Below are 14,750 nucleotides of genomic sequence, written 5' to 3'. Positions count from 1 at the left end.
CTCATGATGGAAAAGTGCATTTTACTAGTAAACAAACGTGTTTATAATGCAAACAACAGCTCTTATAGTACAGTAATGCATGTATAAGTATATGAAAATCTGTGTTTGTAGAAAGATCCACAATGTGCAATAGTTTGCTGTAACTGGTTTCCCAGATATTATTCATTTCTGCAACTGAAAGCATCTTATTGCCTAGTCTCTTGAAATCCTATATATTTTTTGTTTGTGTATTAATTATTTAGATTTTTTGTGATAATTTACCATTATATAGACATTTGCAATACCTGTCATATTGCGACTTTTAAAACAATGTAATAACTTCAAAGTAATTCAGTCATATAAATACTGATATCATATTTCCATCATTATTTATTTTCTGCGATAAATACAACTTCATGTACAGGTATGGGATCCCTTATCCGGAAACCCATTATCCAGAAAGCTCCAAATTACGGAAAGCCTGTCTCCCATAGACTCTATTTTAATAAAATAATTCAGAATTTTAAAACTGATTTCTTTTTTCTCTGTAGTAATAAAACAGTACCTTGTACTTGATCCCAACTAAGATATAATTAATCCTTATTGGATGCAAAACAATCCTATTGGGTTTAAATAATGCTTTATTGATTTTTTAGTAGACTTAAGGTATGGAGATCCAAATTACGGAAAGACCCCTTATGTGGAATACTTTTGGTCCCGAGCATTCTGGATAATGGGTCCTATACCTGTACTAACATATTTTAGAAGCTAAAAAATCATACTTATATCAGCACACTATTTTAGTCTCCACTAGATTTCTATTCTAACAGTTATGCTTCTGGAAGTGATAAACTGACAACAAGTTCTGTCTGCAATAAGCTCGTGTGTGCAGAGAGATTACTGTAAGAATATTTTTCCTGTCCCCAAAAGATCAATATATATTTTACACAAGCATTTTATACACCAACTGAATTTAAATGGCACTCATAACACTACTACTCTGTGATTCTTGTTTATTGTCCTAGACAGTATTACAGAGAAACTTTGTTGTTTTATATAAATTGTTATTGGATATCAATTGAAAGGCATTCAAATAAACCAATGGTGTACTTTAGCCATGTGGGGTTTACAATTAGTGATGTTATCACATTAGGGTCTACCACCTACAACCATGTGTTACACAGCCATAGAATATATAACTTTGTATACACCTGAAAAATATAAAGTAGTGTAATTAATTAAATAATACATTTACATATACATTTAAAGCTATTGAAAAATTGATATAATGAAGTAGCTTTTGAGTAATTCTGGATTCCTGAGTTAAACACTTTTTTCTTTTTGGTGTCCTCATCACTATTGGCCCTATATCTCAGGAATCTTGAATTTTTGGCACATATTCTAGTTGGACTTCCCATGATAGTACCTTGCACAGTATAAGATTACTCCTCTGCTTTTATCATTAAGGTTCTATGTAAGAAGAACATTACTTAAATTTATGTAAGATTTACTCTTTTGATGTAGATGATGTGCAGTTCACTGTGTACATTTTCCCTTTTTGACAGTTCCTCATCAAGAAATAAGGGAAAGAACAGATTCATAGGATCCAACATATAGTACTTTAGGGACAATTCTATGTAAACACTTCATGCCAAAGACAGCAAGTGGTTTGACTTTAGGAAGATGTGTATTCTGGACATCTGAATGATGGGGGTTTTCATTAGATAGTTAATCTAAAATGCCATATTTTACATACTGAACTTACTGCACCAGCCTAAAAATTTCAGCATCTCGATGTATATCAGCAATGATTCAGGCCTTCAAACTTGCTACAGGAGTTCCCCATCTTGGATTTTGTTAGGATATGTCAGTGACACTTACATGCTCAGTGTGCTCTGGGCAGCTGTTAAGAAGCCAAGATTAGGGGTTGTCACAAATTATCAAGCAGAAAATTAAACTGGCCTGTAATATAAGATGATGCTACAGGACTGATTAGCAAATTTTGATGCTAGTTGCACTGGTTTCAGAGCTGCCATGTACTAATAATCTGTATTAATTACTAATCAACCTTATATTGTGACATTTATATTCTATATATACAGTCTTTTGTGAGTCAGTCCCTAAGATCAGGTAACCAGTGTCAGACTGAAACGCCAGGGGCCCACCAGAAAACCTTAAACCATGGGCCCACTCTCCAAAATATTTTTCCTCCTTTTCTCATTTAACATCTTTATTCTCCTATTATTTTTAATTACATCTATCTTTCGATTTATTTTTCCTCTTTGTTGCCATTCAGAAAAAGGGAATGACCATAAAGCAGGCCAAATGGTTAGGAGCAGGAGGGCCAGCTGACCCCTGGGCCCACCGGGAGTTTTCCTGGTATCCTGGTGGGCCATTCCGACACTGCAGGTAACTGACAATATCATGGAGCATGTGCAGTGAGTTAGCAGAAAAGATGATGGGAAGCACAGAGAAGGGAAGGGGGGAAAAGGGGCAAGCTGGGCAGACTCATGCCTTGCCCTGAAGATTTTTTTCTAAGAGAAGGAAGTCTGTATAAGTCAGTTTGATAAGATGTTTGTATATTCTCACTCTGCTTATAAGGTTTTTCTCCAGGTACTCTTTAATCCCATATTTCAAAAACATACAAGTTTAACTCCTGTTAAAATTGTCTGCAATGTATAAATGCATCAGAGCCCATAAATTCCACTAAGGCAACAGTTTCATGTACACCCGCACAACTAAATTGATCACGGTCATGCCTACATCATTAATGTTCAGGGGGATGCATTGTTAGTGCAGATACTGCAGTTGTACTCTATACTAAAACAGCTGAATTTCCAATAAAAAATATATATTTGGCTCTTAAAGTGGTAAAATGCTACCCAAAGCAAGGTTCCTTCCTGTAACTTTCTGTGTTGGAAGAACGCCCCTATCCACTGGGGCAGGGACTGCTCTGAATGAATAGGCCATTTCTAAATTTTTTACTAAAACTCCAGCTTGTTTAATATATCCTAGTTACCACTGTTATTTTCCATTCTGTCTTTTTTTTCTCATAGTTCATCTTTAATTTGATGCCAGCCAGAAAAACGAGCTATAAACCTAAACAACCATAGCTTAGAGTGTCAATTACAAGAAAGGTACTGCAGAACATGGAGGATAGAATGTTCAAGGGGCAGTTCAAATTCATAAAAGCTCTCAATTAATACAACAAATAATATATTTCAAAGTTGTTTTCCATTTTCCATTTCAAGTTTTGAAAATTAAAAAATCCTTTTTCTCACATGTGATTTGTAATGGTGACAAAATGATTCAGTGATACTGCTTAGAGCAGCTGAGTTAAATTAAAAAGTTTGACCATAGGTAATCCAAAGAACTTTGTGTAAACCCCAACTAAACTCTGATTTTGGCATGGAAAATGCTTGTGTAAACATTCTATAGCCCTAGACTGACAAGCTTTACTATAGAAACAGTCCATTTTTTTTATTTTGTAAAAGCGACAAGCGATAAGTGACAGAAGCCCAAGCCAACATTCAACATGTGAAAAGTGGAAAGTCTGCTTGGCTCAGCAGTAATGAGTTGATTGTTAACTAAACAGGGCTGACCAACAGGAGACTGTACAATGCATCTGCACTGCTATTTGGTGGCAGATAACTTAAAGCAGTCATTGGTTGAGAATAATAAATATTTAGAAAAACTTAGCCACACCAAAAAGATACCAACTGCTATATGCTCTATACTTTTAATGTTATTCGACAATGGACAGCCTTCTATCGGTAGCCTCCCTAAACAGGAATTTAAAGGAATACTGTCATGGGAAAACATGTTTTTTTTCTTCTAGAGCTTTTCTAGAAGAATACTGCATTGAAATCCGTTTTTCAAAAACACAAACAGATTTTTTTATATTTAATTTTGAAATTTCACATGGGGCTAGACATATTCTTTAGGGTGCCACAGCCATGTGACCTTTTCTCTGATAAACTTCAGTCACACTTTACTGCTGAGCAAGTTGAAGTGATATCACCCCTCTCCCTTTCCCCCCAGCAGCCAATCAGCAGAACAATGGGAAGGTAGCAAGATGGCAGCTCCCAGTAGATATCAGAATAGCACTCTATAGTAAGAAATCCAAGTCTGGCTTCTGACTCCTCCAGTTACATGGGAGTAGGAGAAACAAAAGGTTACCTGAAAGCAGTTCTATTGTGTAGCACTGGCTCTTTCTGAAAGCTCAGAATCAGGCACAAGATTACTGCCTAAACAATACATTTGTTGGTTCAAGAAAAAAATTGTAAAATTGTAAAAGTACAATATAAAAATCATGACAGTATCCCTTTAACCCCCTTCTTCTGACAGCTGTTTGACTTACCTGTTTCTTGTGGTCTAGCAACTTTCAAGCTACTTGTCCAGTCAGCACAATACATGCACACTATGGCTCTCCTGTTTGCATTATAAAGGCTTTGTCAACAAATTAATGAGGCAAGAAAAAATGACAAGGCAAATAAAACACTTACATTTAATCATGTATAAATCAAGGGTTTTATTTTCAGGTTGCCATCTTCAGAATATCAGGTCCTGGGAATGGCAATGCAGAATTTACAGAATCCTGTCAGTATCCACTGTCATTTTTTATATATGCATCATAGCTTGATTGTGTGCAATGTCCAAGTTCATTTTATAGCTTTATGCAATAAATATTTTTTTATGAAGTTTAGGATAAAACTGAGTATTGAAAAAGAAACATCTGGTAATCATGTTATATTAAGGAAGCATAACATTTGGGTAAAGTTTTTACTTTTTAGTGTAATTTTTATTGTGTAATATTTATTTTACAGTGCTTTTTAATTCATACAGATTACTTTTTAAACATGAATGATCTAGTGTTTTAGTGATACCCTAAAATGCTGTTATTTAATATTAAAGATATAATAAAATCATTATTTGCTCTACATGAAGGATTTTTTGATTGGAAAGACACTGTTAATGGCATTTTTGATATGCAGGATTTACATACAGTACACAAGAAAACACACAGCTTGAAAACAACAATGGAACTTTACCACATGAAGTTAATACATCAGCTTTCAGCCAGTTACCATAACTAGTTGTTAAGCGATTCTATATCACTATACTTAAATGTCATATTTTAAAACGTTTGTTCATCTACATATGCTCCAGTTTGCTCAGTTATAGCTTTTCTATATGTGTAATATCTTAAAAGTTTTAGTATTAATTGATTTTGTGAAAAAATAACACTGTTTTGGAGCAATATGATTATGTTAACAGTCATCATACATTGTTACTGTGCAAGGTTTAGCTCATTATCATAGATTATATTTGTATTTACCCATAAAAAGCTGGGTGCTCAGGTTGAGAAAACTAGAGTAGTGTACCAAAATAACCGAGTAAACTACGTTCACCAAAACACGATGGGCACGATACCTATCTCTTAACCCAGAACCATGTGAACATTCCATCTTCTCTTCACAGCAGCAAACATCATCCCATAGTGTCTTCAAAAACTTTATCTTTCCTCAATTCTTTCTAGGCGACTCTTCTACTTCAACCATGTTCTTCTGTCACACCATATATAGCATTTTATACTTTTAGCCAGTGGTGGAGCTTAAAAGAAAAATACAAATGCCTTAATTGCAATTGTTTTTGAAGAATAGCTTTTAAGTTATAAGGGAAAATATGCATCTGCCACTTATAACAGCACCTTCTGAAGGAGCCCTCAGCCCTCCGGGTACCACCAAGACTTATGTTCATGAGATTGCCAAAAAGTTAGACAAATGAACAAAATTGTAAATTTTTAAAGGATCAGGGATAATATAGACAAGTAGTTTAGGCTTTTTTACGTATCAGTTAAAGCAGCTCACAATTGCTTGACAGGGAGATAATCATAGTCAGACAGGTGACCAGCAGGGGTACCTTGAAGGTTGTATCTCATAAAACTAAGCAGACAGGACTATGAAAATCTACAGGCAGCTTAGCCTCAAGTTAAGAAGAGTTTAGCCTAAAGTGTATAGTCCCAGGCATGAGTTTTAGTCGCTAAGTATATTAAAATAAGAAGCAAATGAATTTAAGGGGTACAAGTATTATTCTGTATTTGTCAAAACCTGGAGTAGACTCCAGCATTAGTATGGGATTCAAAACCAGTTGATAAAAGTCATTGGAAGATTAATTGAACCTTTCAGACAATGCATTTCTTTCAGGAGTGTTGCAGAGACATATACAGGTTTAAAAACAAATTTCTCTAACTAAGTTTTATTCCAGAGGGGGTTGTGCAGGTGAAAAAGGAGTATTCACTGTGGCTGAAGTAAAGATCATTCCATCATATAGGGTTTCTTAATCATCAGGTTATGGAAGTTATAGAAGTTATGGCAGTTAAACATTTTTAATCTAAGTTAAAAATAAGTATCATTTTAACTGTGGAATGTGGATAGTAAAATGATTAGTGAAGTGGACCAGAACAGAGGCCTTAGAAAATGGTGAACTTGATGGACTCACAGGTGTAATTTTTTTTTCTATCTACACTTTGAGGTATGAATTTATGTGTGCGTATGTGTGTGTATATATATATATATATATATATATATATATATATATATAATGCTGTATTAACTAGCAAAAAACAAAAATGCAAACATTAGACCAGTTGAACAGTAAATTCATTCTAAATAGGTTTCCACATGTAAAATTATTTCAGCTAAGCCAATAACAGGGTAGATGTTGTGATTAAACGTGTGGCCGGCAGTAGAAGGCTTTAATGATATATCTAAACTTTAATTAGCAGGCTTAAGTATGTCATTACTGACTGGGATGAGAATATCCCAGCAACGCAAAGTGACAAATATAAGGTAAAAAAAACTGAGATTTTGCTATGTCCTCTTGATTATGTGACTACAAGTAATTCTTATTTTATGTCTCTTCTTTATGTTTTTCTTAAATCTTAAAGCAAAATGAGCAATTATTTAAAATTTACCATACATAAGAGCATTATAATGAAAATTGTTTGGAAAATGTACTGAGTAATACAAAACACTCTACAAGGGTTTGCATATATTGCATAACTATATATTGCAGTGTGCTAGATTTTTCTGTATTGGTGGCTATGTTTTTTCCTAGTGAGGGAACAACATATGCAAACAGGTAAACACTGTTGAAGAGGACCGCAACCCAAAAATAAAATTGTTTATCTGACAACTGATAGTAGAAAAGTTACTGTATGTTGCTAAATTGGCTTTTATCATGGTACCTATGATGGGTGCTAAGCCAGCTGCTGGAGTTAAATGAATATGTTGGCCTCTAATGACACAAGACGTAAAATGCTTGCTGTCTAGGGCTAAAGCTGCAATCAAAACTGAATGGACAGAAATGCTCAGAAATGTCAGACAAAGAGTTTTCTCTGCTGCCTTTTTCTGGCTAAAATCTGCCCTGTGTGTAATGACAGGTGGATGCCATTCCAGCCGCTGCTTAGAGCCACAGCTCTTCTTGATTTCTGCTGTACTATTTGTTTGGGCTGATACTGAGTATATCATGTAACTGTACTGAGCCTGTGGACTAACCTTAGTATCATACATTTAACCCGCAGTTGCTCTTTTTCATGGAAGAGGACCAAATTTATTATCATTCTAGTAGCCTGCAGTTGCTTTTGTACTGAATAAAGATGTTTCTATTCAACAAAGCAAAACAATGGACAGATATTTTGAACATCAGCAACTTATATTTATGCAAATTTGAAGCCTGATATTTTTACCAAAATATCTGAGCTGCACTCACTAAGTCTTCTCATGTGTAGGTCAGGAACAACAGTTCCCCTAATGCACTGCACCCTCAGCAATGAGGAAAATATTCTTATTGCTGAAGTTTTCATTTTTTAGCATCAGGGGCTATATCTATTCTCATTTAAAGGATCCTACAACTTCAGTTGAAGTAGCTGAAAGTGTGATGAGTTTTAATGTTTTATTAAGATTCTGTTTAAGGCCATATTATTAGTAAATTTAATAAACTTGAGCCTTGTTGGCTGGATATTCATTTTTATCACTAGTCTGATGCTGTAAGGCTAGTGGGCTGCCACCTGGAATAAAAAGTATTCTTGAAGTTATTAATGAGAAAGAGGGTTGAAAAAATATAGCTATACTAGTATTTTTTCCAGTAAAGGGGGCAAACAGAAATGCTAGTCAATTATCATGTAATAAATTTGTATAGCATATAATACTTATTTGTTATAGAATGACTGATAAAACAGACAAACAAACATAAATTCAAGATCAACAATAGCAGTTAAAGTGTAACTTATTCTGCATCATTCAACAAATAAAATTGTATACCATGCATGGGTGCAAAATTTTTTGATACACTACTGTATGTGTGCAAAACAACTTACAGTAAACTGACGAATTTTTCCACTTTCAATGAGTTCATATTCTTTTTCAGGTGTTATAGCATAAGCAATTTTCTGCAGTGTAAAAATGTAATATAATGGTTAGTGACTGAATGTTTAACAAATAAGTAGGGTAGAGATGCTGCAAATTATTCAATATATGATGGTATGGAATTTTTTATTCAGAAACCTATTATCCAGAAAGTTCAGAAACTGGGGAGTCTGTGAATGCCATTGCATATTCTTATTTTCTGAGTGATTTCATTGTCTGTCATAACACAATTCATTGCACTTGATGGTAACTAAATTGTATAAATCTGCGATGGTAGGAAAACAATTCTATTTTGTTTTTTTTTATAAATATTCATTTTTTAGTAGCCTTAAGCTTGGTGATCCAAATTCTGTAAAAAAAAACCTTTATATATTCATCTGTAAAACTCCATCTCTCAAAATTACAGATCCCATACCTGTACATTTTTTTTGGTTAACTAAGAGGATAATCCCAACATACTGTCAGAACATTTTGGTGTTTTTTTTAAAGCTCATTAATCAGTAATAAGTTTTTAGATATCATTTTATATTAAAAATAGGACACTGAGATGAAAATCTGAATACATTAATAAGGAAACATTTGGTGATGAGTGATAATTTTATGAACAGCAACCTACATACCTCACGAAAGGATCCATGAAGGCTAGAAAATTTATAGATGGCATAAAGGGGCACCATGGCCATAGATGAAATGGCAACCAGCCAACCAATAACATTTGCCCATTCAGGGAATGTGTAGTTTCCATACTTTGGAGATCTGTAAGTTACTATACTTACTACAACTACAAACTGAAAGAGAAAATTACAAAAATAATGTTCAACATCATTTCCTATAAAGTTTATTTTATATTTAAAATAATATTAATGTTTAAAATGAATTAATGTGCTCTATCAACCAAACGCCATCCTACAAAATCTTCCTTGCAGTTTAGCTCAAAATTTCAGCTGTGGGGATCAGATTTTGTAAGATCCTACAGATGACCCCTAAAATCTGATAACAATCTGTGCAGTTTAGCCCTTAGTGCTCTTTGTTGTGGTGCAAAACCCTGTAGCACATTTGTGAACAGTTGGAAGTATGCCGAATAACTGATTTATGATTCTGGAGAGCTAAATTGAAATATATCCAAACATAATGGAGGATAGAGAAGAAAGTTCATAGCAGATATTTACCAAGAGAAAGCAAGGACTAACAAACTTCCAGCACAACCTCCAATACAGCCCTGGTCTTTTTCCAATCATTTCCTCAATGTCATCACTGAACCTCCCAACACCTAAAAAAGCAAACAATATATTTAACACCTAAAATGTAACTATGATAACTAGGCTAAGGCTCAGGTGCTGATTTATTATTAATGGTGGGGGAAAAAAGTAATTAAAAAGAGTGAGCAAAATAATCTATTTACTCTTGCTTTTTTGCATCAAACAAAGCCAGTCCTGACAAATGATTAATAATAAATCAGCACATAGAGATTCAAAGATTATAAATATACTGTATATGCTGTGACATATAACGGACTGCTAATCATATACAATCAATTTAAACTAACAGCAGTGGTGGACTAGGAACTTAACTGAAAACTGTATTGCGTGGAGTGGATTCTTTCCAGAGTATTGTGTCTTTATATGGTATCACTCAATAAATGCATTTTAACTACTGATGCCTGAATATTGGCTGTATTAGAAAAGATGTGCCTTGTTTCTTGCAACGTTTCTCGTAAGTATATTAAATACTCTCATAAAATCCTCATTTAAAGGGAAATCCGCTTTCCAGTACTGAAGGATTCTCAATTTTTTCACAGTTCTTAACATTTTAGCAAATTCACACACCTATAAAAGCACATCAAGAAGACAGAAGTTCTAGTGCTTTACCAAAATATTAAGGAATCCTAATTTAATCTTACTCTCTGCAGGAGTAGAAAGGTAACTGCTAGAGAAGGTCATAATAACCCATATCCTGCAGCTGGCTGAACAAGGCATATCACTGATTGGTTGCAATGGGTTACTGCCGTGTTGTAGATTTGCCCAGTGTTAGTAAATTAGCCTATCCCAATGTTTAAGTGACATACTTCATGAAAAAAAATGTACGTCTATAGTAAAGTTTAACTCCCATTTGTACTATACTATTACGTTTACTATTACTTTCTACAGTTGTTTATTTATACTGCTTTTCTTTGATGAACTGACACAAAAACAATGAAAAGTCTATTCTTACCATAAAACCACGCAATTCCTATTGCTTCTATGAGCACTCCAAAAAGTATAGATGTGCCAGCTGCGAAATGGTCCAGTAATGTGAAAACATAAATTCCACCCTAGCACAAATGAAGAAATCAAGATGTAACTATTAAGCAAAGCAAAACAACAATAACAAAAGTTAATTTAAATTACAGCATTACAATGCTACTAAAAAATTACCCAGAAATAATGACTTTTTATTTTCATTACAATTCATTACAAAAATATTTTATCACAATATTCTATAACATTCTATAATATGCTGTTCCATACTGCCTGTTATTGCTGAAGTTACTAAAATAGCCTCCACCTGCCAATGTGCACACAGGGCAAAAAAGCATACCCTGGCTGAAGCCATGACTGTGACATTTTAGGCTAATGGCACACTTTTCTTCCCATCAGTGAAGACCACCTGTCATTGCACTTATGCAGTAATGAGTGCAATGACAGGTGGTCTTCACTGATGGGAAAAACTCAGTGTGTGCCATTAGCCTAAAATGTCACAGTCATGATTTTAACAATGAGACCTTAAAAAATAAATTTGAGCTTATGAAGGTAAAGGGTATAGTTTGCCCAAGCCAATAACCTTATAGCAAATAAACAGACATTCAGTTTCCTACTCCAATGTAAATATAATAATAAGAGCAAACATTTTCTCATGTCCAAGCCTAAAACCTTTTACATATAAAAAAAATCGAAAAAAGGTGAGAAATGTCAAATCTAACATACATTGGTTACACAGGATAATGATGTGAAAAAGGTGCACAGAACAATAAAAAGGGTAAACAGCTCCCGATGTCTACGTAGAAATTTAAATTCATCAATGAGGCCAGTGATGACTGATTCCATTCCACCCATCTGCAAATGACAAAAAGTAGTTACATTAGAAATAGCTTGTTTCTGTTGCACAAAACATTGAAGGTGTCTACTATGTACTATCAATATTCACAAGGTAATAAATGAGGCTATAAATGTCTGCTGTAGAAGATACATTGTAAAATGCTAATTTTTATTCCCATTTATGTTTTTTTTAAATTTATGACTAGAAATGAGTGAAGTTATACCTGGAACAGTGCCATGGTGAGATTTGCATTCTCACCAGCTGTTGCCAGTTTGCACTAGAACTTCTCAATGTGTTCTGTTTCTACGAAAAATACCCTATGTGTTTTTGCTCCTGAATAAACATACAAAAATGCCAACATCATTATTGTGTGCCATTTGCCTTTCACATCATTTCCACCTTCCACCATTTTTCTTACTATTAATTATATATATATATTTTATCTAGTGCCCCAAATGTCACAAAATGCCCTAGGCTATTTATGTCCTAATACACTATTTTATTTTTACTACTGTACTGCTGCATTTTTTTTTTAATATTCTCACTCACACATTTTTGTTTGTTGGCTCTCCATACCTTAAGTCTACTAAAAAATAATTTAAAATAAATCCAAAAGGACTGTTCTCCCACTAGTATGGTTTGGTGCTTAGTTGGGATCAAGTGCAAGCTACTGTTTTATTATTATAGAGAAAATGATTTATTTCTAAAAATTAGAATTATTTTCTCATAATGGAGTCTATCTAGAACAAACTGGATAATGGGTTTTCAAATAATGGATACCATACTGGTCATTATTAAAAAGTAGCATAGCTGATAAAATTGCTTACAAACCTACATATCCAGTGTCTTCTAGTTCTTTTACAAAAAAGTCTTGACTTTGCAGTCTCTTCAAAGCATTTTGACCAAATGGTTTTTTTTTACACTGCAATGGGTTTACTAAAAAGTGGCAAAGAACATTTTATTTCTGTTCTACTTTTTAAATGTGCCTTATATTTACATGTATATAAACTCCTTTCATTAATTGTAAACACCTACAGTATATAACAGTATAAACGGCAGAAAACACCTTCAGATAGCCAGCATCATTTGCATCAATATGTTAGTACTTCATACATTTATTATTAATTGGAAAAGGTGACTGTGTAGCAAACACAAGTGCCATATCATATATGCATTACTGGTATATAATCACATTACATAAAAGATGAAATTAAAATTTGTTACTTACTGCACTGTCAATCCCAAGTGTGAGAAGCATAATAAAAAATATAACAGACCAAACTGAAGATAATGGAAGAGTAGCAATAGCTTCAGGATATATAATAAATATTAGCCCAGGTCCTGTAAAATAAAATGTAAAAAAACAAATCACAATTGTCCAAAATCTTTTTAAATGTATAAAACTGCAATCTGTAAAAGATATACAAAAGATTCAGGTTGAATTATATTGTAAATGGGGCCAAGATGGGTACTGCAAGGAAAACAGAAAAATATTTCAATGCTGAACATCAGAATTTTTTTTTCAGTAGTTAGCTATTAAACAATGGACTTAATTTAGCAAAAAGTGTGTGCTCCTCAGTGCTTATTCAAACAGCATTTATGTCCAGATGTGGCTGCACTCCCCACCTTGTGCCAGATAAAAAGATTGGCATAGGATGCAGAGTGCATTTATGAATGACTTGTAAGTCAAAGGGGGAGTCAGAAGTGGGAGGGGGGACACCTAAGTGCCTAACCCCAGCCGACCCATCATGCACACAGTGTTGCTGAAACCCTAGGGCATGGGCACTCACTAAGTGTAGGGTACACCACTCTCCACCTGTGTTTTGTGAGCCACTGGAGAAAAGATCCTTTATGCTCCTGTGTCTAGCTGACAGACACAGCATTGTCCTGAATGCAGCTACAGGAGGCAGCGATCAGCACAAAAATGCATGTTTCTTGCCCTTAGCCTTTAACCTGTGCATCCTATCCATCCATTGTATTGGGCTTGGATTGGGTCTGGTTACAGGAAGGGCTACAAAATTTGGGCATGAGTGGGTAAAAGTTTTAAAAAGCAGGTCTAAGTTGGCTGAGTTTAATTTTTTTTTTCTGATTTGCACATTACTAATACTTACCATCTTTTGCTACATCACCAATAGGCACATTGTGCTTTTGTGCCATGTATCCCAGAAATGAGAAAATGACAAAGCCAGAGAAAAAACTTGTCAGGGAGTTGACAGAAGTGGTGATAATTGCATCTCTGTAAAAACGAAAAGCAACAGCTATTGCTATAGATAATGGTTGTTATGAACAGAAATTAAATGTATCATTGCATTGATTTTTTTCTTTTTTTTCACTTTTTTTCCTGCATTTTCACAGTCTACTTTCTTCTGTGTAAACTAGAGATCCAAGAATGCCCTACAATAATGTATCCTATTCCTTCACACTTGGTTAGCAAAAGAAAATGTTTAAATGACCTGGAGGAAAACTGACTTCTGCTACACTTTTTCTAGTGTCATAAACAGAAAACAAGGGCTGAATAAATACAGCTTTACATTTACAAGTAATTTCCTGAACTTACTTGGTTTTGTCTGCACACAATTAATTACAGCACCCTAAAGCTGTCAAACCTTTTATTTTTGCCAAAAATCCATTGGGAAAAAACCCTGCTTTTTTCAGATATTCTCTAGCAAGTGCAGAAAAACTGTGATTATACGGAATCACTTGATTTCACTGTAACCAAAAGACCCAGCCACAGACGGTAAGTTTGATAAATATGCCTCTTAGGGGCTGATTTATTAAAAATCAAAGTGGTGTTTTTTTCTCAATTCAAGAAAAACATGGAGGAAAAATGCAGACATGAAAAAAATGCACAAGTATTTTCTGAAACCTTGAATAGTCGGGATTTATTAAAGAAAAAAACTGCAAAAAGTAAAAAAAAACTCACCAAGTGAAGGCTGGTAAGGTTGTACAGAAGTCAATGGGAATTTTCTCTAACAAATGTATGAATTTATTTATTTTACTAGTTTATTAAAACATTTGAGTTTTCCAACCTCATTGAAAATGAATGTTTTTTTCTGTGAAAAAGTGCACCCCAGAAAGAAAAGTCATTTGCGTTTTGTCAGGATTTTTTTTTTTTGGTGCCAGCGTTTTTTTTTCTGCAAACTCAAATTTTAATAAATAAAGCCCTTAGACTTTCAATTACTGATAAAAAAGCTTAAAGACCAGGCCATGGTTAAGAGTACATTGGTGTTTTCTCTGCCACATGTGACAGTAGCCTAATAAAAACTG

The 14,750-nt window shown here is 34.1% G+C and overlaps 1 protein-coding gene across 2 annotated transcripts in view; it reads right to left on the bottom strand.

Annotated features, from left to right (window-relative positions):
- Positions 1 to 4,490: 4,490 nt before the first annotated feature.
- Positions 4,491 to 14,750, bottom strand: part of slc6a3 (solute carrier family 6 (neurotransmitter transporter), member 3) — a 30,375-nt gene continuing 20,115 nt past the window's right edge. For both annotated transcript variants that reach the window (XM_004915332.4, XM_002933128.5), the window contains exons 8-15: positions 13,595 to 13,719; positions 12,712 to 12,824; positions 11,372 to 11,500; positions 10,620 to 10,719; positions 9,578 to 9,678; positions 9,029 to 9,196; positions 8,360 to 8,431; positions 4,491 to 5,592 (exon numbers count right to left, since the gene is read on the bottom strand). In XM_004915332.4, coding sequence (XP_004915389.1) covers positions 5,569 to 5,592; positions 8,360 to 8,431; positions 9,029 to 9,196; positions 9,578 to 9,678; positions 10,620 to 10,719; positions 11,372 to 11,500; positions 12,712 to 12,824; positions 13,595 to 13,719 — 832 coding nt within the window. In that variant the 3' untranslated portion in view covers positions 4,491 to 5,568. The remainder of the gene's footprint in view (positions 5,593 to 8,359; positions 8,432 to 9,028; positions 9,197 to 9,577; positions 9,679 to 10,619; positions 10,720 to 11,371; positions 11,501 to 12,711; positions 12,825 to 13,594; positions 13,720 to 14,750) is intronic.

The sequence above is a fragment of the Xenopus tropicalis genome, chromosome 6 (genome assembly GCF_000004195.4).
Source record: "Xenopus tropicalis strain Nigerian chromosome 6, UCB_Xtro_10.0, whole genome shotgun sequence".
Taxonomy (NCBI): Eukaryota; Metazoa; Chordata; class Amphibia; order Anura; family Pipidae; genus Xenopus; species Xenopus tropicalis.
This window is presented reverse-complemented; position numbering and strand designations above follow the sequence as displayed.